The sequence below is a fragment of the Kogia breviceps genome, chromosome 8 (genome assembly GCF_026419965.1).
Source record: "Kogia breviceps isolate mKogBre1 chromosome 8, mKogBre1 haplotype 1, whole genome shotgun sequence".
In the NCBI taxonomy this organism is placed as follows: domain Eukaryota; kingdom Metazoa; phylum Chordata; class Mammalia; order Artiodactyla; family Physeteridae; genus Kogia; species Kogia breviceps.
The window spans coordinates 93,810,012-93,832,477 of NC_081317.1; the positions used below are offsets into that span (position 1 = coordinate 93,810,012).

At 40.7% G+C, this 22,466-nt stretch overlaps 1 protein-coding gene across 3 annotated transcripts in view; it reads left to right on the forward strand.

The window, feature by feature from the left end:
• The window catches only part of INVS (inversin), a 150,408-nt gene that overhangs the window by 91,200 nt on the left and 36,742 nt on the right, over positions 1-22,466 (forward strand). For all 3 annotated transcript variants that reach the window (XM_059070967.2, XM_059070969.2, XM_067039801.1), the window contains exons 9-12: positions 389-544; positions 1,306-1,535; positions 5,577-5,683; positions 14,562-14,774. In XM_059070967.2, the coding sequence (XP_058926950.1) occupies positions 389-544; positions 1,306-1,535; positions 5,577-5,683; positions 14,562-14,774 (706 nt within the window). The remainder of the gene's footprint in view (positions 1-388; positions 545-1,305; positions 1,536-5,576; positions 5,684-14,561; positions 14,775-22,466) is intronic.

Sequence of the window (22,466 nt, forward strand, 5' to 3'; positions counted from 1 at the left end):
ATACTAATTGAGTGGGTTTGTGGGCAGAATTGCCTGCATCATTTAAATCATTTCTCTTTGTCATTTTTTGTTCTCTTGCTCTCTTAGAAAGAGGAAAAGATAAAAATAAACTAGTAACTGAGAAGAGGAGACCATTTCAGAGTAACAGGATGGAAAGGAAGAAAACAGTGAGATGAGAAAGGTAGAAGGAAAGGGGAAAAGTGTGAGTAATATTTATGAATAGAAAGAAAGATAGAAATCTATAAAAGTTAAAAAATAGAGAATCCTGAAGATTAAATTGCATTTAGCCAAAATGATGAGAAAATCAAAAGTGAAGAAGACACATAGGATAATAAAAAGGTAAAGCTGTTATTTGGAAGTTCTTCACTTTCTTTCGCTCCCTTTTTAGCTTTACATGCTGCTGCCCTTTCTGGCCATGTCAGCACCGTGAAGTTATTATTGGAAAATAATGCTCAAGTAGATGCTACTGATGTCATGAAACATACTCCACTTTTCCGAGCCTGCGAGATGGGACACAAAGATGTGATTCAGACACTCATCAAAGGTTAGTTATTAAGAGTGCTCCTAACAAGTCACTCTCAAAAGGTAGGATTTCTTGCGTTCACCTTTTATTAAATAGATTTTATTTATTTATTTATTTATTTTTGGCTGTGTTGGGTCTTCATTGCTGCATGTGGGCTTTCTCTAGTTGCTGCGCGTGGGGGCTACTCTTCGTTGTGGTGCGCAGGCTTCTCATTGCGGTGGCTTCTCTTGCTGCGGAGCATGGGCTCTAGGAGCGCGGGCTTCAGTAGTTGTGGCTCGCGGGCTCTAGAGTGCAGGCTCGGTAGTTGTGGCGCACGGGCTTAGTTGCTCCATGGCATGTGGGATCTTCCCGGACCAGGGCTCGAACCCGTGTCCCCTGCATTGGCAGGCAGATTCTCAACCCCTGCGCCACCAGGGAAGCCCCTGCATTCGCCTTTTGAAATATAGCTTTACATGGCAGAGAGCTGCCTGGGTAGAAGGATGGGGAAAAGAGCCTGGCATCAGGAAACTCAAGGTTCACTGCTAGTTCCACCTGTTAGTAGCTGTTAGATTTGCGAAAAGTCACTGCAGCTGCCTGATCCTCAGTTTCACTTTATGTAAAAGGGGAAGGAGTCCTACCCTGACCAGCTCACAGGCTTATTGTAAAAATCTGAAGTAGATGATATACATGAAAGCTTTTTGCTAAGAGTAAAGCGTTTAAAGGACTGTTGTTATATTTTTTAAACTTCTTTTTGATAAATGCTCTCTGTATTAGACATTTTCTTTATATTTTTGCTTTTTCAGGTGGAGCAAGGGTAGATCTAGTTGACCAAGATGGACATTCTCTTCTACACTGGGCAGCGCTGGGAGGAAATGCTGATGTCTGCCAGATATTGATAGAAAATAAGATCAACCCAAATGTGCAGGATTATGCAGGAAGAACCCCACTGCAGTGCGCTGCATATGGGGGATATATCAACTGCATGGCCGTGCTCATGGAAAATAACGCTGACCCTAACATTCAAGACAAAGAGGTAGAAATTCTACGTCTTTTTTATATTGTCTGCTCCAAAGTGTTTGGAGCATTGCTTCTTTGTTAACTAAAATTAAGGAAGATAACAATTTACCAAGTGAAGAGATCACTCACAAATCTGTTAATTAAAAGTGATCTGTATTTGTCCATGTTCTCTTCTAGTCCTTGCCTATATATCTGTATATAATTTAACAAAGTCATCATATAGAATAGGAACAGTTTGATAACTTCTATAAAATACATATACATGGCATATGATTATAGGTATGTAAATATATATATCATATGATTTTACAAACCACATTTTGTTTTGCTCCCTCAGAATTATCACCAGTACTTTTTCAATTGGTATATAATTTTTTTCATAATCATGGATGCTTAATATTCCAAGGTTCTAAGAGCTTTCTGTAAAATAACTCATTCACTCCTCACAGCAAGTCTATAAAGTAGTTACTATTATCATCCCTGTTTTACAGAGGAGGAACTTGAAGCTCATGGAGCTTAAATAATTACCCTAAGGTGACAACAGTGGTGGGACTATTGCGGAGGAGTCAGGTCCAAGCTATGCCTGTAACCTAGACTTTAGAATTAAATCAGTAACTTCCTACTGCTGGATACTTTTTCATTATTTATAGAACATGTTGCATTAATCATCTTTGTGCATTTAACTTTTTCCTTTTGGGCTTATTCTCTTAGAATAAATTCATGTAAGTGAGATTTTCGAATCAAAGTAATGAATGGTATATGAATGTGACTAGGCTCTGGTATACACTGTCACGCCAATTATTAAAACACACAGGTTAATCTATGCTTCCCTCAGCTACGTAGCAGTGTATTGATTTCTCTCAATTTAGCCAATATTGACATATTTTGCTAGCTTACTTACTTTAACTCTTTAAAAATACTAGCATATTATGTTTTCCAAGTCAGAAAATATATTCCCTATTAATTCATTGAATAAGTATTTGTCAAGATTGTTACTATATGTGAAAGTAACATAATGAAAAATGTGTAAAATATGGTCCCTATACCAATGTTATTAGAAATGCATCTTTTATACTTTGTTGCACCTTGTACATTTTTTTTACAAGTTCATACATAAGTAGTGTATTACTTATGTAAGCTACTTCCCATTTCTGTTAGTTTACACGTGTATTGTTTTGGACTATCCAAATAAACAATCATGCTGTCTGTGAACAGTAACATTTTTATTTCTTTCTTTCCAATTCTTATGACTTTCATTTCTTTGTCTTGCTTATTGAACTAGCTAGGACCGCCAGTGCAATGTTGAATAGAACTGGTGATAGCTGACATCCATAAGTCATTCAGGCTTCTCAGGGGAAAGCTTTAAATATTTCACCATTGAATATGATGTTTGCTATAGGTTCTCTCATATTTTTGGTTGCTAAGAGTTCTTCTAAATCACAATTAGCTGTTTAATTTTCATCAGATACTCTATCTGCATCTATCAACATGATTATGTTATTTTTTCTACTCTTTGCTATTAATGTGGTAAATTACATTGATTACATTGTCCTACTAATGATATATTTTTGAAATGTATGTATTGATGGATTTTTGTTTGCTAATATTATGAGATTTTTGCATTTATGCTCATGAGAGAGATTGACCTATAATTTTCCTTTCTTGTATTGTCAGGTTTTGGTAGCAAGGTTACATTGACCTTATGAAAAGAGTTAGGGAGTAGTCCCTCTTTTCTTATTCTCCTAAAGAATTTGTGTAAGATTGTGTCAAATTCTTCTTTAAATGTTTGGAAGAATTCCCTGCTGAAGTCATCTGGTCTAGGGGTTTTCTTTGTGCAAAGGTTGTTAATAACTGATTCAGCTTCATTAATAATTAAAAGACAATTCAGATTTTCTAATCATTTTCCGTTCAGCTTTGGTAAGTTGCATTTTTTTGAGAAATTTATCCATTTTATTAAAAATGTCAAATGTATTCACATAAAGTTCATCAGACATTCTCTTTTCTATTTTATATCTGTAAGACCTGTAATGATTTCCTCTTATTCATTCCATACATTGGTAATACATGTTGTCTCTTTTCCTTTTTTAAAAAAAATTCAGTCTTGCTTATTCATCTCTTCAAAGGACTCCAGTCTTTTTTTATTCTCTATATTTTAAGTTTTTCACTATTTCATTGGTATTTACTCTTATCTTTATTATTTCCTGCCATCTGCTTCCATCAGATTTGATTTAATATTTTTTAAAAGATTCTTTTTTTTTTTTTTTTTTTTTTTTAGTGGTATGCGGGCCTCTCACTGTTGTGGCCTCTCCCGTTGCGGGGCACAGGCTCCAGACGCGCAGGCTCAGCGGCCATGGCTCACGGGCCCAGCCGCTCCGCGGCATGTGGGATCTTTCCAGACCGGGGCACGAACCCGCGTCCCCTGCATTGGCAGGCGGACTCTCAACCACTGCGCCACCAGGGAAGCCCTAAAAGATTCTTTTGATGAAAGTTTAAATCATTGATTTTTTTCAATATTTTTTCAATATATGTATTTAAGCATGTTTCTTATTCTAAGCATGCTTTAGCTGCATCTTACAAATTTGGATAAATTGTACCATCACTGTCATTCAACTCAAACACTGTCTGATTTCCATTTTGATTTATTATTTGACCCATAGATTATTTAGAAGTGTATTGTTTAATTTCCAAGCAGTTGGGCATTTTCTCATTATCCTTTTGTTATTGATTATATTGCTTTCCTATTGCTGCTATAACGAATTACCAGAAACTTAGTGTCTTAGAACAACACAAATTTATTATCTTACTGTTCTGGAAGTCAGAGGTCCAAAATGTCCTAAAAACCAAGGTGTAGGCAGGACTTCATTCTCTTTGGAGGCTCTAGGAGAGAATCTGCTTCCTTGACTTTTCCAACTTCTAGATGCTGCCCACATTCTGTGGCTTGTGGCTGCATTGCTCACAGCTAGCAGTGACTGGCTGAGTCTCGCTCACGCTACATCACTCTGACATTCACCTTCTGCCTCTCTCTGTCACTTACTTATAAGGACCCTTGTGGTTATACTGGGCCCACCTGGATAATCCCGGATAATCTCCCCAACTCAGAGTGAGATGATTAGTAACCTTAATTCCATCCACAACCTTAATTCCCCCTTTCCATTTAATATGACATAGTTACAGATTCCAGAGATTAGGACGTAGACATCTTTGCAAGGGAGTTCCTTATTCTACCTCCCAAACTGATTTGTAGCTTAAATTTTACTGTAGTTAAATAACATACTCTGAACTATTTTAATCTTTCAAAAGCTTTTGAGGAATATCCCTACACATGGTTGATTTTGGTAAATGTTCTATGTATACTTGAAAAGGGTACTAATTTTGTCATTGTTAGACGCAATGTTTTATATACATATCACTTAGTTCAAATTTTACATTGTATTGTTCATGCCTTCTATATCTTTACTGCTTTTGTATCTATTTGTTCTATCAACTATTGTAAAGATGGGTTAAAAATCTCCCACTGTGATTATGGATATGACTATCTCCCCTTTCAATTTTGTCAATTTTAATCCTGTATATTCAGAAGCTGTGCTGTTATGTGCATACAGATTTAGGATTGTGATAGCTTCCTCTTTGACTCCTTTAACACTATGAAGTATTCATTTTTATCTCTAGCAATGCTTCAAGCCTTTTTTTATCTTTCATGACATTGAAATGTTTTAAGAATACAGGCCATTTCTTTTATAGAATTTCACTCAATTTGAGTTTGCCTAATGATTCATCATAATTAGATTCAAGTTTTACATTTTGGGTTGGAATATTGCATAAGTGATATTGAATTCTCAGAGTATCACTTCTGGAGACATTTGATGCCTCTTAACATAGTATTAATTTTGATCCTTTGGTTAAGATACAGTCCATTTTCTCCACTGTATACTTAATATTTTCTCTTTTTGTAATTAAGCAATTTGAGAGAAGTGTTTATATATTTGAGTCATCATAAATAACTATGTGTCCAAAAATACCGACACCAGATGTACTTGATTTTTCTTTATGCTTATAGGGAAGGACAGCTTTGCACTGGTCCTGTAACAATGGATACCTTGATGCCATTAAATTACTACTAGACTTTGCTGCTTTCCCTAATCAGATGGAAAACAATGAAGAGAGGTAAGCCATTGATAAAAGGAATATATTGTTGTTCATCTCACATGCTTTCTGCCATATTTAAAAAATCTCAAATTTAGATATTGGTTCAGAAATAAGTATATTCATAAGGAAACACTACACTAAGAAATTCTGAACCAGAAGAAAAGAACAAAAGTTCTATGCAGTGTTGATTTAGAATCATGGGATTTTAAAGCTACTCAGAACTTTAGATATTACCTAGGGCAAGCTCACATTTTCCAGATGAAGAAATTAGGGCTTCTGGCTTTTGGCTAGTAGCATCAAGTCAGGGGAGTCCTGACTGACCAGGACTACAAATTCAGTTAGGCCAGCGGAATGTGTTATATATTCAAGAAGTTTCTCTTGATGAAGAGGATATTATCAGTTAGTGGACAGAGGTGCCACCATGCAGCATGAAAAAATAAGGAGAAACTAAGAGGAAAGTTTGGGATTTTAATTTAAATACAGATTCCTTGCATAATATGAGATCCACGGATTTAGGCTGGAGTTGTCGTCCAAGAACGCAGGCCCAATAAAAAGGACTAGACATAGTGTGAAGTCTAAGCAAGAGAGATTCTTGATGGTCTTGGATCTAGGAAGATTCTAGTAACTTGTAGGTAGCGAATAAGATGGTAATCAGATTTGCATACCTGAGCCCCCCCAGCCCAGGTCTGTGCTTTAGTTTTCATTGCTCATGGATGCTGTCACTCAAGTGGCCCTGCAGTGACACCATCCCCACACTCTTGGTCACCACCAGCTCCTTCTGTCAGGAGGTGGGAAACTGTAGGAAAGAGGCTTTCTCTAGGTCTGCTGTCTTAGAGGAGACATGGGGCCTTCATCTTTCCCACTTCTTTCAGAACCCTTCCCCATTAGTTATACCTCCATCTGTTACTCTCCAGTTCTCTTTCTTCTGAAGTTTGTCTTCTTTGCCTTCTCACACTGTCTTCCCTGCCTCCATTTCTTCATCATCACATTTAGACTGAAATCTGTGTCTGAATGGTCACTGACAAATTCCTAGTTGATAAATCACATGATGTTTTCATGATGTCTTCTCTGCCCACCCTCACTGGCTTTTCTTTATCTCCTTTCTGTTGCCTCCTCTTCTTTACCTTATTGAGCCTATATCTTCTCTAAGCTTCTGTGACAGTATATTTTCTTCTATTTTATTTTATTTATTGATTTATTTTGGCCGTGCCTCATAGTTTGCGGGAACCCCAACCAGGGATCAAACCCTGCAGTAGAAGCACAGAGTCCTGATCATTGGAACGCCCAGGAATTTCTCCAATTCTCTTCTTTTATTATTATTATTATTTTTTTCTCTGTACACGGGCCTCTCACTGTTGTGGAGCACAGGCTCTGGACATGCAGGCTCAGCGGCCATGGCTTACGGGCCCAGCCGCTCTGCGGCATGTGGGGTCTTCCCGGACCAGGGCACGAACCCGTGTCCCCTCCATCGGCAGGCGGACTCTCAACCACTGTGCCACTAGGGAAGCCCTATTATTTATTTATTTAATTTGGAGGGGGGAGCTGCTTTGGGTCTTCATTGCTGCGTGCTGGCTTTTCTCTAGTTGTGGCAAATGGGGGCTACTCTTCGTTGCGGTGCACGGGCTTCTCATTGCGATGGCTTCTCTTGTTGCAGAGCTCAGGCTCTAGGCGCACGGGCTTCAGTAGTTGCAGCACATGGACCCCAGAGCACAGGGGCTTCAGTAGTTGTGGCACATGGGCTCAGTAGTTGTGGCTCACAGGCTCTAGAGCACAGGCTCAGTAGTTGTGGCGCACAGGCTTAGTTGCTCCATAGCATGTGGGATCTTCCCGGACCAGGGCTTGAACCTGTGTCCCCTGTATTGGCAGGTGGATTCTTAACCACTGCACGACCAGGGAAGTCCCCCAGTTCTCTTTCTAATCATGCTCCTTCTCCATTTTTTTGGCTTCTGTTCCATTTTTTATTTTTTAAATATAAACAGTCTTCAAGGACTGGATCTCTTCTCTCAGCCTGTCTCCTTTGGGGACCTGACCAACCACCAAGGCTTCCATACTCACTTGGGTGCTGGTGAGTTCTCAATCTCTATTTCAGACTCAGCACCCCTCCTTGGTTCACACTGTCATCTCCACTTCATTACCAGCACTATTGTCTAGATCTTGCCCTCTTTGACTCTTTCTGGGATTATCGCAATGCCTTACTTGTTTTCCTTCCTTTGATCTTTCCCTCCTTCAATTCGTCACCTTCCAAAGTAGACTTTCTAAATCATATCGCTAATATAATTGTTAATCATGTCATTCCCCTGTTCAAATTCAGTCTCGTCTAAGAAGATTGTTCTGTCCCACAGTCATGTGTCCCAAACTGTGTTCTCCCTACACTGTGAATCTTTACAGCACTTGGCACATTTCACATTATATTATGATTTTATGTAATCTGTCTTCCCTATTAATGGAGAACTCCTGAAGATCATGGTCATCTCTATATTGCTCACAGTGCCTTTCATGAAGTAGATGCTCAGTAAATAACTGTTGAGTTGTCAAATCGGTGTTTTCAGGCTCCCAGTAGCATCACCCTGCTTCTTACCAGCCTTAGAAACTTATGTGGAATTCTTAGACCATTTGCAGACTTAGATAAAGCAGATTAGTGTGCCTTACTTTGGGAGTGATATGTAACTGGGAAGAGCTAAATCGGACTCCACACTGGATCTGTTTCTTTGACTTTAACCTTTGCTTTTCATTCCTTTTGTTACTATAATCATACATAATGGCCTGCCTCAGGGAACACTGCCCATCTGTGAATGGCTGCAAGAAAAAAGAAACCAACACATCCCCTCATGGAGGCTGGCCATTCCAGGAGATGCTTTGCAAGACTGGTTGCCCTTTTATTTTACTTCCCCACTGCCTCTTCCTCTCTGATTCTGTAAAAGAAACTGGCATCCAGACCCAGATAAGATGGTTTTTCAGAGACACTAGTCTGCCATCTTCTTGGTCTGCCGCCTTTCCAAATAAAGTATTCCTTGCCTCAACACCTCATCTTCGATTCATTGGCCTGTCGTGCGGTGAGCAGAGCAAGCTTGGACTTGGTAACAATTATATAAAGAACTCACTGTTGGGCTTCCCTGGTGGCGCAGTGGTTGAGAGTCCACCTGCCGATGCAGGGGACGCAGGTTCGTGCCCCGGTCCGGGAAGATCCCACATGCCGCGGAATGGCTGGGCCCATGAGCCATGGCCACTGAGCCTGCGCGTCTGGAGCCTGTGCTCCACAACAAGAGAGGCCACAACAGTGAGAGGCCCGCATACCGGAAAAAAAAAAAAAAAAAAAAAAAAGAACTCACTGTCTCTATTATAGTCAAATGACAATTGCAAAACAAAAAAAAATGACTTGAAGATTTAGGCATTTGGACGTTTAAGGAGACTGGAAAGCCAAGTGAAATCCTCAAGGCTGAGGTTTTGACTTTAAAACAGATATGTGAGGGTGCTGAAGGTTTCTCCCTTTGAAAACCCGAAAAAACAAAAGGGAAAGATAAGGATGTATTCTATAAGTGTTTACTGCCTGACTGCTATTTTTTTAGGAAACAATTTTAAAAAGTAATATTTTGTAATTCAATTTCCATTTATATGCTAACCCTTGAATTTCAGACCTAAGTAAGCATGTGAATTAAGGTGCTTACTGCCTGCTGGAGTAAACATATGTTAATTACAGACCAAAAGACCAAAGGAAAGATCCTCCTAAGTGTACTTGCCAGTCTACAGATAAAAAGAAACAGTGGCAATATCCCAGTCTCCTTTAATGTTTCATCAGCCATGCACCTTGATGTACAAATGTCCGGACTTGGCACTGCCTTTTATGTTTATTGACATTCCAGTTTAGGCATTCTACTTATTCCATCAAACCATTCCCACATGGCAAGTCCAGTTGAATCTTGTCTCTTGTCTTTATCTACGTTGTTTCTTGACTGGTTACCATCAATGTAGTGCTAATTTTTACTTCGCGTGCATTGACAAAAACCACTAGATGTGCACTGTATAGACATAATTTTTGGCAACTACTGCTGATTTTCAGTCAATAACTATCTGACAGCCATACTCTGACATAGATGGGAGTATTCACAGCACTAGAATATTTCTAAATTGAGTTTGGGATGAAGAAAAATTCGATAGTAATAATCAAAATATAGTCAGTTGCTTAAACACTAGGTATAGATGTCAATCTTAAACCTTGCTAGATATTTGGATTGTGTCTCCCTGAATCAAAAATTGACTGAGAGGGCTTCCCTGGTGGCGCAGTGGTTGGGAGTCCGCCTGCCGACGCAGGGGACACGGGTTCGTGCCCCGTTCCGGGAAGATCCCACATGCCGCGAAGAGGCTAGGCCCGTGAGCCACGGCCACTGGGCCTGCGCGTCCGGAGCCTGTGCTCCGCAACAGGAGAGGCCACAACAGTGAGAGGCCTGTGTATAGCAAAAAAAAAAAAAAAAAATTGACTGAGAATTGTAATTTGAATAAACCAATTGTTAAAAAAAAAAGACATTTTTGAGAAAATCAGGAGAACACGTATTTACAGTGGGCATTAGATCTTACTAAGGAATTCCTGTTAATTTTGTTAATACAAGAACATTGTGGTTATGTTCACATTATTTATAGATGAATCTAAAATGCAGAGAGATTAAATGATAGGAGCTCTAGGATTTGCTTCATTTATTTGTTTCTTTATTTAGTTATTTATTTATTTGCCGCGCTTCTCGGCTTTCAGGATCTGGCAGTGAAACCACCATGTCCGCCAGGGAATTCCCCTGGAATTTGCTTTAAAATACGTGACCAAAAATAAAAAGGAAGGAGATAGATGAAGCAAATATGGCAAAAGTTTTGCTAATTATTAAATTTGGGTATGAGAATATAAAGCATTATTATGCTATTCTCTTTTGTTTATGCTTGAATTTTCTCATAATAAAAATATAATTTTTTTGTAATAAAAATATTTAACATATTTGAAATGCAACTTTCAGCCTGAGAGATCTAGTTCTTCTCCCCTTCCTTTCACCTTTTACAGATGAGGAAATAGAAGCTCAGAGAAGTGAAGAGAAAGCCCAGGGTCACACAGGTCTGCTGACTTCCAGTTCAGCATTCTTTAGGGTATATTATGCCCATGTCATTTCTTTTTGTCATATTTGTAAGTAAACGTATAATTTGGGCCTCATTTTCATACGCCAAATTTTGATAATACTGTTTGTATACTATGTGAAAGACACTATATATTAGTAATTATAGAAAAAATGATCAAGCTTACTAAAAATACATGTTATTTGCATGTTGATTTAGAAGCAATTTCATTCTATAGGACATATATATTCAATAACTGATAGATGAATTATGGAAGGATTAATGAACAGGGAGTCATGTGATTTTAGTCCTCATCTAGATTTTGCAGGTAACTAGTAACTTGACCTTCAGTAAGTTGCTTAATCTTTCTGAGTCTGTTTATTCATTTATGAAATGAAGGTGTTAAACTAAACCTCTAAAATTCAATTCAGCTCTACTCTTGTGTGGTTCTATAACTCTGATGATTTTTTTTCTCTTGGGGAAAGTACAGTCATGAAAGGCATTTTTTTTTTTTTTTTGGCTGTGTTGGGTCTTTGTTGCCACACATGGGCTTTCTCTAGTTGCGGCAAGTGGGGAGCTACTCTTCACTGCAGTGTGCGGGCTTCTCACTGCGGTGGCTTCTCTTGTTGCAGAGCATGGGCTCTAGGCATGCGGGCGGGCTTCAGTAGTTGTGGCTCACAGGCTTAGTTGCTCCGCGGCATGTGGGATCTTCCCAGACCAGGGCTCGAACCCGTGTCCCTTCATCGGCAGGCAGATTCTTATCCACCGCCACCACCAGGGAAGCCCCTGAAAGGCGTTTTATTGATAGAGTATATAGTGAAATTTGTAAAAGTTCTCCTGAATTTACAAAATGCTATTTATGTATAAATAATGTTTTAAAGTTTATATAGGCACCTCAACTTCATGGCCTTCTGGTTTCTGAACAGTAGTGGCAGACCAAGCTGTCCTAAAATGCGGGTTCCTTAATTTTAGCATTTAGGACTTCCTTCTGAATTTATAGTTTCCTTACTAAAGTGATCAAATCACCCTTTGCTTTTACTGAAAACCTCTTCCTTTTATATCCTACTGTGACTGTTATGTGAGTTTTGAAGAGCAAGTTTCTTTTCTATAATCATTGGATGCTTTTCTGTGTCTAATCATGCATCCATATAATCATCATTTTGCCACCTCATCGATCAACTGATTATTTCCTCCCAACATCTCTGACCCACTAACTCAGCAATAGTCACCCAGAGGGATCCGATCGGGTGGTTTTTCCGTAGTCATAAGTACTGGTTTCAGTCCTATGCAAATAATATTCGTGATAAGTGACTGTGCTATCACTAACTGTGCTGCAGTGTATGTCCTGTAATATCAACGATCACAGCTGACTTTTATGAATTGCTTCCTTCTTGCCAGGAACACTGCTATCTTCCTCACATTGATTATTTCATTATCTCTTCATGCCAAGTCTGATTGGGAAAAGCGGGGCTTAGAAACACCAAGTAAGTTGGTTAGGAAGTGACAACCATCATTACCATTGTTGGATGGTAGAATTTGGGGTGTTTACTTCAAATTTTTGTACTTTCTGCATTGTTTGAATTCTTAAACTATGTGTCATTTTTACGTAGTAATCATTTTTCTTTTAAAAAGGAAAGCATACTTGCAAAGATATTAACAGTGGTTAATTCTGAGTGTGGGAGTATAGATGACTTATTTTCTTCTGTGTATATTTATATGTAGAGAAGATTCTTTTTTTTTTCTTTTTTTGCTTCATTGGGTCTTCATTGCTGCATGCGGGCTTTCTCTAGTTGCAGTGATCAGGGGTTACTCTTTGTTGCAGTAAGCGGGCTTCTCATTGCAGTGGCTTCTCTTGTTGTGAAGCACGGGCTCTAGGTGCGCGGGCTTCTGTAGTTGTGGCGCATGGGCTTAGCTGCTCCGCAGCATGTGGGGCCTTCCCAGACCAGGGCTCGAATCCATGTCCCCTGCATTGACAGGCAGATTCTTAACCACTGCACCACCTGAGAAGTCCCAAGAGAAGATATATTTTTTAAAGGAATCTGCCTAAAATCACACATCTAGAAAGTAGTCAGCTGAGATTCAAATACATAACTATATGACACTAATACCCATCTTTTCTAAATAATATATTTATCAAAAAAGGTATGCATACTGTATACAAAATTTAAGGGCATTTAGTAAAACTGAGTGTCCCACTTACCCCTATCTCTGAGGCAACTAGCTTCCTCCCCAGAGGCATCACTGTCACTAGTTTCTTGGGAAACTTCTAGAGATATATTTTACATAGATGAGCACACAGGGATGTGTTCTTTTTATATCAGTGGAGCACACCATAATACTGCTCTGTATCTTACTTTTTTCTCTTTTCCTTCATTGAACAAGTCATCCTGGAAATTGTTCCTTATATATGCATATACCACAATAATGGCCACGTTATGCAGATGACTTTATTACATGGATGGCCTGTACTTTATTTAACCAGTCCTCTGTTGATGGAATTGAGGTTGTTTCTGTGCTTCTATGAATATCCTCGTGCATACAGCATTTCACACAGGAGAGCAGATCTATAGGATAAATGCCTGTAAGTGAAATGGCTATGTCAAGGGCAGATCATGAATAATTCCTGTATATTGTGCCAAAGTGTCTCCCCAAAGATTAAGGTAGCATACGGAGAGCCTGTCTCCCTCCACCCTCACCAGCAGAGTGTGTTATTAAACTTTCTGATCTTTGCTAAGCTGAGCGTTAGATTAAAGTGCTCACTCATATTAGTCTTAAATTGTATTTCTCTTAAATGAGTGAGGTTGAACATATTTCTATATGTTAGGAGCCACTAGTATTTCCTGTTTGAAGAACTATCTTTTATCTTTGTTATTGGTGTTTTTGCCTTATAAATATTTATTTTTATGTAGTTGGGTTTATCAATCTTAAGGTTTCTGAATTTTTGTATCTTTTTTTGGAAAAAACTTTTCACTCCAATATTTTAAAAAATTTTCCGGGCTTCCCTGGTGGCACAGTGGTTGAGAGTCCACCTGCCGATGCAGGGGACACGGGTTCATGCCCCGGTCCGGGAGGATCCCACATGCCGTGGAGCGGCTGGGCCCGTGAGCCATGGCCGCTGAGCCTGCGCGTCCGGAGCCTGTGCTCCGCAACGGGAGAGGCCACAGCAGTGAGAGGCCCACATACCGGAAAAAAAAAAAATCTTCCATGATTTCTTCTAGTACTTTCATGGTTTCTTTTTTTTTTTAATTTTTAGATCTTTGCTTCATCCATTTTGGAGTGAAATGTGATGTAAGAATCTTTTTTTTTCCCGATGGTTGCCCAGTTGTCCCAACTCTATTGAATAATCCATCCTTACTGTGGTGATTTAAAGGGCCATCTTTATCATAGACTAAATCTCTCCATTTGGAGGTATATTTTTCATTTCATAAGCATTAACTATCAGTAATCATGGGCGCAAACTTATGAATCTCACAGAATATTATTTGCAGTGCTTTTTTCAGATAGAAGCAAGGAATTACTTGGAACATGGGGAAGAAGAAAAGTGATCGTGTGTTCTGATTTGTGAGCAAGTTAGCAAAACTGAGGAATAGACATGGTTAGCAGCACACAGCCCCTGACCCCAGCTTCACCCTTGTTTTGTGTGCATCAGAGAAGAAAGGAACAGTCCTGGAGTACAGAAGATAGCTTTGCCTGAGGAACATTTCCACATCTTAGAATGAGTTTCCCTTCTGCTGCGTAATATTGCCAGTTTAACTGTGCCCTGAACTACATTCTGACACTTAAAAAAAAAATCTCCCTGCTTCAGGTACACTCCCCTCGATTACGCTTTGCTTGGTGAGCGCCATGAAGTGATCCAGTTCATGTTGGAGCACGGTGCCCTGTCCATCGCAGCCATACAGGACATCGCTGCCTTCAAAATCCAGGCTGTCTACAAAGGGTACAAGGTCAGAAAAGCTTTCCGAGACCGGAAAAATCTCCTCATGAAGCATGAACAGTTGAGAAAAGATGCTGCTGCTAAGTAAGTATGAGGTCTAGAGACTGTGTTCTCACAACTCAGAGTCAACGTGGAATGGGGCATGGTGGTGGGAGCGGCCAGGAGAGAGAATCAGGAGGGAATCTGAAATCACTGTGATCCTTGTACCCATGTCACCTTCCCCCTTCTGCTCACCAGCCCTTCAGAGGACTGAGGCTAACAGGAAGGATAGCGGCCTAATCTCTACTTGGTGGCTGTTCCTCTGGGTTAGTCCTTGACCTTCTAACTCTGGTACAAATCACCGTCACACCCACCCATGGCAAGGAGTTGGGGGTGGGGGTGCAACCTGCAGTAAGCCATGAAGGGATAACTGTCCTCTCACCTTTCCTACCTTTCCACAGGAAACTTATGCCTATATCTAGCCTACTTTCGCTAGATTAAGTCTAGTTTTGATTTGATTGAAGCAACCAACTTGCATAAATAACTTGCTTTCTCCCACCTATTCCTTAACAAATCTGTACTAAGTAATGTAATTTATTCAAGAAATATTGATTGGGGCTTCCCTGGTGGCGCAATGGTTGGGAGTCCGCCTGCCGATGCAGGGGACACAGGTTCGTGCCCCGGTCTGGGAAGATCCCACATGCCGCGGAGCGGCTAGGCCCGTGAGCCATGGCCGCTGAGCTTGCGCGTCCGGAGCCTGTGCTCCGCAACGGGAGAGGCCACAACAGTGAGGCCCGCATACCAAAAAAAAAAAAAAAATATTGATTGAATTCTTACTACACATACAAAACTCTTGGCTTGAGCCTAAGGAGAAAATAGTACTTGCTTCGAGGACCTCACACTTTTTTGGATAATGATATATAATATACAAAATAGTCATTTTTGCCTATTATACACTGTGATTATTTTGCCATAAGTAATTGATTCTAGATTATGCCTGGGTTCGCCTTTTCTTTGATACCTGTTTTGGGTATTTTAAATAGCAAGAGAGTATTGCGTTAGCAGGTGTAATACCGAAACCTCTGATGAGAAAGACACGGATGACAGGCAGATTCTTGGGGGGTAACTTCCTGGCTGTATCTTGAATGTTTCCAAATCTTCAGTCCTTCCAATTCTTGAATCCTACCATATCTTTCCCACAAGGAGGAAGCATAAGTGTAATAAATAACAGTTAAAAATAATAATAAAAGGCAAGATAAACTATGTTTGTAAGAAGTTGAATAGCACTATGAGCTGGAATGCTAACCATCTTGTCAATCTTCAAGACAAGATTGACAGAAACACATCATTTTCTGCGACTCTGAAGCTACTGAAATAGTTGATATCTTGGGAAGTATTATTTTGCACTCTTCTCATAACAAGGCTCTTTTCACTTTTACCAAAGAATCCAATATTAACCTAAAGCCTCTACGTGCCTCTTTTGCAGCCTTCTCATAAAGGTTCTCTGCATGTTAGTGACAACTGTAAGTGGGTAATACATGTGACAAATTATCCTGAGTTGCAAGTAAACATTCTCTGCAAGGGAAGGAATATTGTATTTCCGACTACCGATGTTTCTATAAACTCAAGTTTAATGTGTGAGAATCCACTTTCCGAATTTGAAGTCATATCTACCTCAGTATGAGGTGGGGCTCTACAAAGCCACCATGGCTGACTTTCTATGTTCCCAAAAAGGAGTGTATCGATCCAAACACATTACACTTTGTTTCTGGAGAGAGGGGCCCCAGAGTTCTCCTCCCCCGCCAAACTCCCTTTCCAGTGGAATAGAAGGATTGTGGTTGAGTGAAAAGGAGACCTGGGTTCAAATCCAGCATCTGATATTTACTTAAGATGAGCTGAACACAGCATTTCTCTCTCTGGGCCTCAGTTTCTCTATCTGTAAAACATGACAAATTAGACTAGCTGATTTTAGGCACCCTCCAGCTCAGTGGAAATCCCTGTCTTCATTGTTAGTGACCTCAGCCTCCTCTTCCTCTCCTTTGCCAGTGATGCTGCCCAGGGGCTGTATGCCTGGGGTCAAGAGTTCCAAGTCAGTGTATGCTGGGCACTGAAAATACATTTATGAGGAGAGCTATACGGAGGAAGGGGTTTCAAATAATGCCATGCTTAAAAAGAGTAGTGGTTTGCAGTATTTTTTCCCTAACATGGCCCTTTGTAACTCCAAGCCCAGAGGGTCTGAACTGACAAGGCGATTTAGGAGACATCTTTTTTTTTTTTTTTTTTTGCGGTACGCGGGCCTCTCACTGTTGTGGCCTCTCCCGTTGCGGAGCACAGGCTCCGGACGCGCAGGCTCAGCGGCCACGGCTCACGGGCCCAGCCGCTCCGCAGCACGTGGGATCCTCCCGGACCGGGGCACGAACCCGCGTCCCCTGCGTCGGCAGGCGGACTCTCAACCACTGCGCCACCAGGGAAGCCCTAGGAGACATCTTTTTTGTCTAACCCCCACCTTCTACCCTTTTAGTTGTTATCCTGATTAGTTTCAGTGTTGTGAAAGATAGGTCCTCTTCCTTCTTCTTAGTTTCTGAAATTGATTTTTGAAAACACTTTTAAATGGTAGCTGTGCTTACTGTGATAATCATTGAAATTACCAAAACTGAAAATTTCCTGTACTTTTTCTCAGTCACAGTCTTTCCTTTATTGGTCCTCATTATTGGGAGTGAACACGTTTCTTACACTTCCTAACCATCACCTCTTACAGACATTGTAGCATAGATCGCCAAGAGAGATATTTAAATGGAGAAGTAACTGATTTAAGCTGTATTAATTTTATTTCTCAGAAGTTATTTCTGAAAATCTGAGTCAGTGTTTAATTTTGGTTTTAGATTTGGTTTTAAGAAACAGAAATCAGAATGTTAAATTCAGTCTTTGCTGCGGCTGCCTCATTGGCCCAAGCACATCATGTTGCCTCAAGGTACCTTTCCCTATTTCTCACGTTACGATGGCAGAAATCACCTTCCTTAAAGTAAGGATGTCGAAGAAACTCATTAAACTTAAAGGGATTACTATTTACTGGTAGAGAAATGGGGAGAGGGAGAGAAGTTTTAGTCATATTTTCTAAGTCATTTTTTTTTTAGAAAATAGTATTTAGGAAATACCTATAATCCATTTTAAAGCACTTTACAACTCATACTGCACCTCCTATGAGGTTGCCAAAATGCACATTACTGTAGTTTACCTGCCAAAGCACAGAGTTGAATGCACATGAAAATAAGACAGTGTTTTATGTTGATCACTCTTATTCCATGAGGCTTCCTTTTTCCCAGGTTTTTATTTCACTCTCTAATCTCAGATCTCCTCTAAGTCCCTGAACTCTCCCTTCTCACATCTTCTTTTATTTTGTTTTTTTGTTTGTTTGTTTGTTTTGCGGTACGCGGGCTTACGCGGGCTTCTCACCGCCGTGGCCTCTCCCGTTGCGGAGCACAGGCTCCGGACGCGCAGGCTCAGCGGCCATGGCTCACGGGCCCAGCCGCTCCGCGGCATGTGGGATCCTCCCGGACCGGGGCACGAACCCGTGTCCCCCGCATCGGCAGGCGGACTCTCAACCACTGCGCCACCAGGGAAGCCCTCACATCTTCTTAATTATACCATTTCCACACTGAGGTCAGCACTGCAGGCTAACTCCTTAGACTTCTATTCATGCTGTACTTTTTTCATTGAAAATATATCTATTCTGAAAACTTAAATTACTTCATCTCTGTAGATAACCCCTTCATCTCTCTCACATCTTGAGCTCCTGGAACTCTAATCCCAAATCATCCGTTGCCTACCGGGCATTTCCACTTGTTACTTGCCAGTATGTCAGATCATTGGACATTTCCATTTGCATGTCCTGTTGTCACTGTCCCTTCAGGCTCACTGTGTGAAACCTACAACTCATCACCACAACCTGTCTCCCTTGGCCTCCTGATTTCCCTACTAGTGCTGCTGCCACTGATTCTGCTAATTCCGCTTTCTGAAATGTCCTTTGCTTCGGTTCTTCTGTCCCACTGCTCTATAGAGGCCATCATTCTTGAATACCATCCGTGATACTACATCAGACCCTTCAACATTTCACTTCCGCTTATATCTCCAAGTCTCATTTCTCTCCATTGGTTCCACCCTCCCACCCCTTATACTCGAGGCCTCAGCCATCCTGAACTTTCGCCACTTCCTCACTTACCACCATGCTCTCGGGAGAGCTGAGCTTCCTTCTGGCTAGTGTATGAGACTGAGTATGACTCTTAGAGTTACGTAATCAAGTCCAGTTTGGGTCACCCACTTCAAATTCTTGTAAAACCAAAGTCCCTTGCATGGGAAGTTGTGCTGTGTCCTCAAAAAGTCAAGTGACAAGTTCTGTGCCTCTCAAGCAGCACATTTCATTAGTGGGCAGTTCTCTCTGGAAGAAGTTCTTTCCTACCTTTTGATCTTGAGCTACCCCCTGAAGCAAAAGAGAAGAGTGTAAATCCTTTTCTATAAACCAACTTCCAGATAATTAAAGAAGGCGCTCATGATACTTGCACTCATACCCCAGCTTTCCTTCTCACTGTGTAATAGATCCCCTTGCAGTCAGCTCACCAGACATGTTCAGTTTGTCAATGCCTTTCTTCAGGGTTGACCCATAGGTCTGAATCTTCTACTCATCCAGTGGTCTGATCCATGGGGAATCACTTCCATGATTCTACTCCATACCATTCCACTTCTCTGAGCCTCAGTTTCTCATCAGTAAAATGAAAAGATTTCTTAGGCCAGGACAAGCTTTGGGGCTCCATGAGTGCCCTGAAACTGTAGGCAGTATTATGTGTGTCATGAGCATTTGTGCATTTGTTGAGGGGGAGAGGATCTTTGGATTTTTATTACATGCTGTAAGAGGGTTTGTGAATCATAGAAATAATTTTTTTTTAAATCGCACTAAATGGTATCTGAGGTTCCTCCCAGCTGTAACATTCTGTAAGTGAAAGGTCCTAGAATGGGTGACATTTTCTCATTCCCTCAAGAGGAAGTCAAAGACCAAATATTACTAAGCCTGTTATTCAGCGACAATGAAGAGATAGAATCTGACAGACCCCTACATACCATGCAATACCACCTGAAAAGGTTACAGCTAAACCTTTTCTGTCTAGTGAGGTAATCAGTTTCCTTTCACTGGAAATGTTCCAGCAGAAACTGAATTGTCATCTCTGCAGGATAATATATAAGGAATTTTTAAAAGTATATGAAGAGCTGGTCTCTTAGATCTCTTCAGAGTCAAAGATTCTGTGAGAGCTGTGCCCTCCCATCTGCCTGAAATAACCTTTTCTCACATCCCTCCTTTCTCATTTTGACATTATTTCATTGTAGCCTTTTTTTCTCTTCTAGTTTAATTAGTCTCCCACATCGTCCCTCAGCTCTGGGTAGGTATCTCTATTTCAGCATGCATCACATCTAGAACTCACTATCTGCAGGAGGTATGGGTCTGATTCCCTACTCGATTGTCACTTCCTGGAGAGCAGGGATTGTATAATGTACCTCCATACTTCTAGTGCTTTAGAGCCCTTGATATATAGCAAGCATTTAATAATATGTGTTCAGTAACTGCTCCTACAGTGGGTCTAAGACCTTACCTAAGTCATTCATCATCCTGGGCCTTAGTTTCCCCCTCTGTCAAATAGAAGGGTTGGACTAGGTCCTCTCTGAGGTCTCCTTCACTCTCTGTAAGTGGACCAATCACTGTAACTTGTTTGCCTTACTCAGGCAGCAAACACATTTATGTACCATTTATCCTCATAACAGACACTGGCACTTGTATTTGTGCATTTGGTTTTCCAGCTCCCTCCATATTTATCATGAGCAAATTACCATTTTGACACGTTTATGATTTTAAAAAGAAACCTAAGAGCAATAAGGTTTATCACTGCATATACTTGAACATTAGACCCCACTATGTGGCTTCCCCAGAGAGTTGTATTTGCCCAGTTTTGCCAAGAAATTAATTCTATCAGACATTGTAGCAATAAGCAGGCTCTTTCCCATTCCGCGAGCATTCAAGTTGCTATTTGCCATGAATACAAGACCTAAGAGAGGCTTGAGAGATGTGGTTAAAATAGCTTCTACAGAAAAAGGATTTGTGTGGTTTCAACATGAGCATTTTCTGAAAATATCAACAGGCCCAGCCCTGTAACTCTTAGATGGCGAGGCACTCGTGCCACACCCAGGTTTCTTCACTTCTAACCAGATGCAGTTGCAGCTTAACAGCTTTACCTGTTAATAAAAGTAATAATGATTACTTATATTAATATAGTGCTTTATAGCTTACAGAATTCTTGTACATTAAATTTGTGCAAAACCCAGTGAAGTAGACAGGGCAACTATCTTTAAACCCATTTCATGCAGGGGAAAATAACACAGAGAGATTAACTTGCCTGAAATCACACAGCTAGTAAGGGAGAGAGTTGGCACATGAATCTCAGTCTTACCCAAAGCCAGGGCTCCTACCATTGCTTGGTTCAGGGGAATCAGCCCTCCAGCCATGCTTATGCTAGAGGCTCTCTCCAGATGCCAGCACCATCTGATAGGCCAGCATGGAACAACCTTGCTTCTTTTTCCTGACTTATATGCAACATGTAATTGTTGGTGGCAAAAGTCACCAGGCCCCCAAGTCAGCTTTTGTCCTAACTCAATGCTTTTTCAGTTGTGCTGTGTCATTTCCAGTGATTGTTAAGAGAGTGGTACCAAGCCACCAGAATCAGTTCTGCAACATAGTTCAATAAAAATCTTATTATTATTCTCCAAGCTAACATAGCAGAGCATACCAGTATCCTCCTAAATCCTTGAGAAACTTAAGAAAATTAGTTGGCCCCAAGCCTACTCCAGGACGATGAACAAGAATGGCACTAGGGCAAAGCTGGGTTAAATCAGTACAACAGCAGGACACACTAAGTTAACCTCCCTTTTCTGTGGAAACCATTTTAATCACATCTCTCAAACCTTTCTTAGTCCTGTATTCATGGCAATGGCAACTTGAATACTCATGAATGAGAATGAGCCTGCTTTATTTCTGCAGTGTCTGACAGAATTAATTTCTTCCTGTTAAAAATTGACGACTAAAACTCTCTGTGGAAGCCACATAGTGGGGTAGGGAAAAAATCCATCAACTTCCAGCACTTAAACTTTCCAGGCCCAGAGGCAGATCTGTGCCATATTGCTCAAACGGACACATTCAGCGCTGAGATGCTGAAGCCATGGAACAGTCAAGTCTTTGAAGTTACTGCCCTTGATCTGGTTCTCTGCACATCAAGCAATCTTTTGATCACTTGGTTTCTTAACTGGCCTTTTTTTTTTTTTTTTTGCAGTGGTTATCTAGGCTTCTCATTTGCAGAAGTCCCCATCCTTGGGTCTTAGGTCTGGCTTGGGAGGGCTCCAGGGTATATCTCTGACCCACAACAGCCCTTCAGAGATTTGCACCAGCAATGTATGCCTTGGGTCTTTTCTTCCCTGGGTGAAACAGCCCCGTTCCTCCAGCCCATCCTTTGGAGACCCTCTTTACCCTGTGGTGCATAGGACCCAAAGCAGAGGTTGTCAAAGATCTGATCCCCGTTGGCTTTCTTACATTTTTATACTGTGAGCCTCTACGGAGCTGCAAAAATTGCTCTAGAAGAGACAGTACAAACCAGGCTAATTGGTAGCCCATCAAAAGCTGTTGTCTGGCTGATTTCCCTTAAGATAATAGAAAAAAAAGGGGGGGGGGAGGAAAATGTGGGACTAGTTTATACATTAAGATTC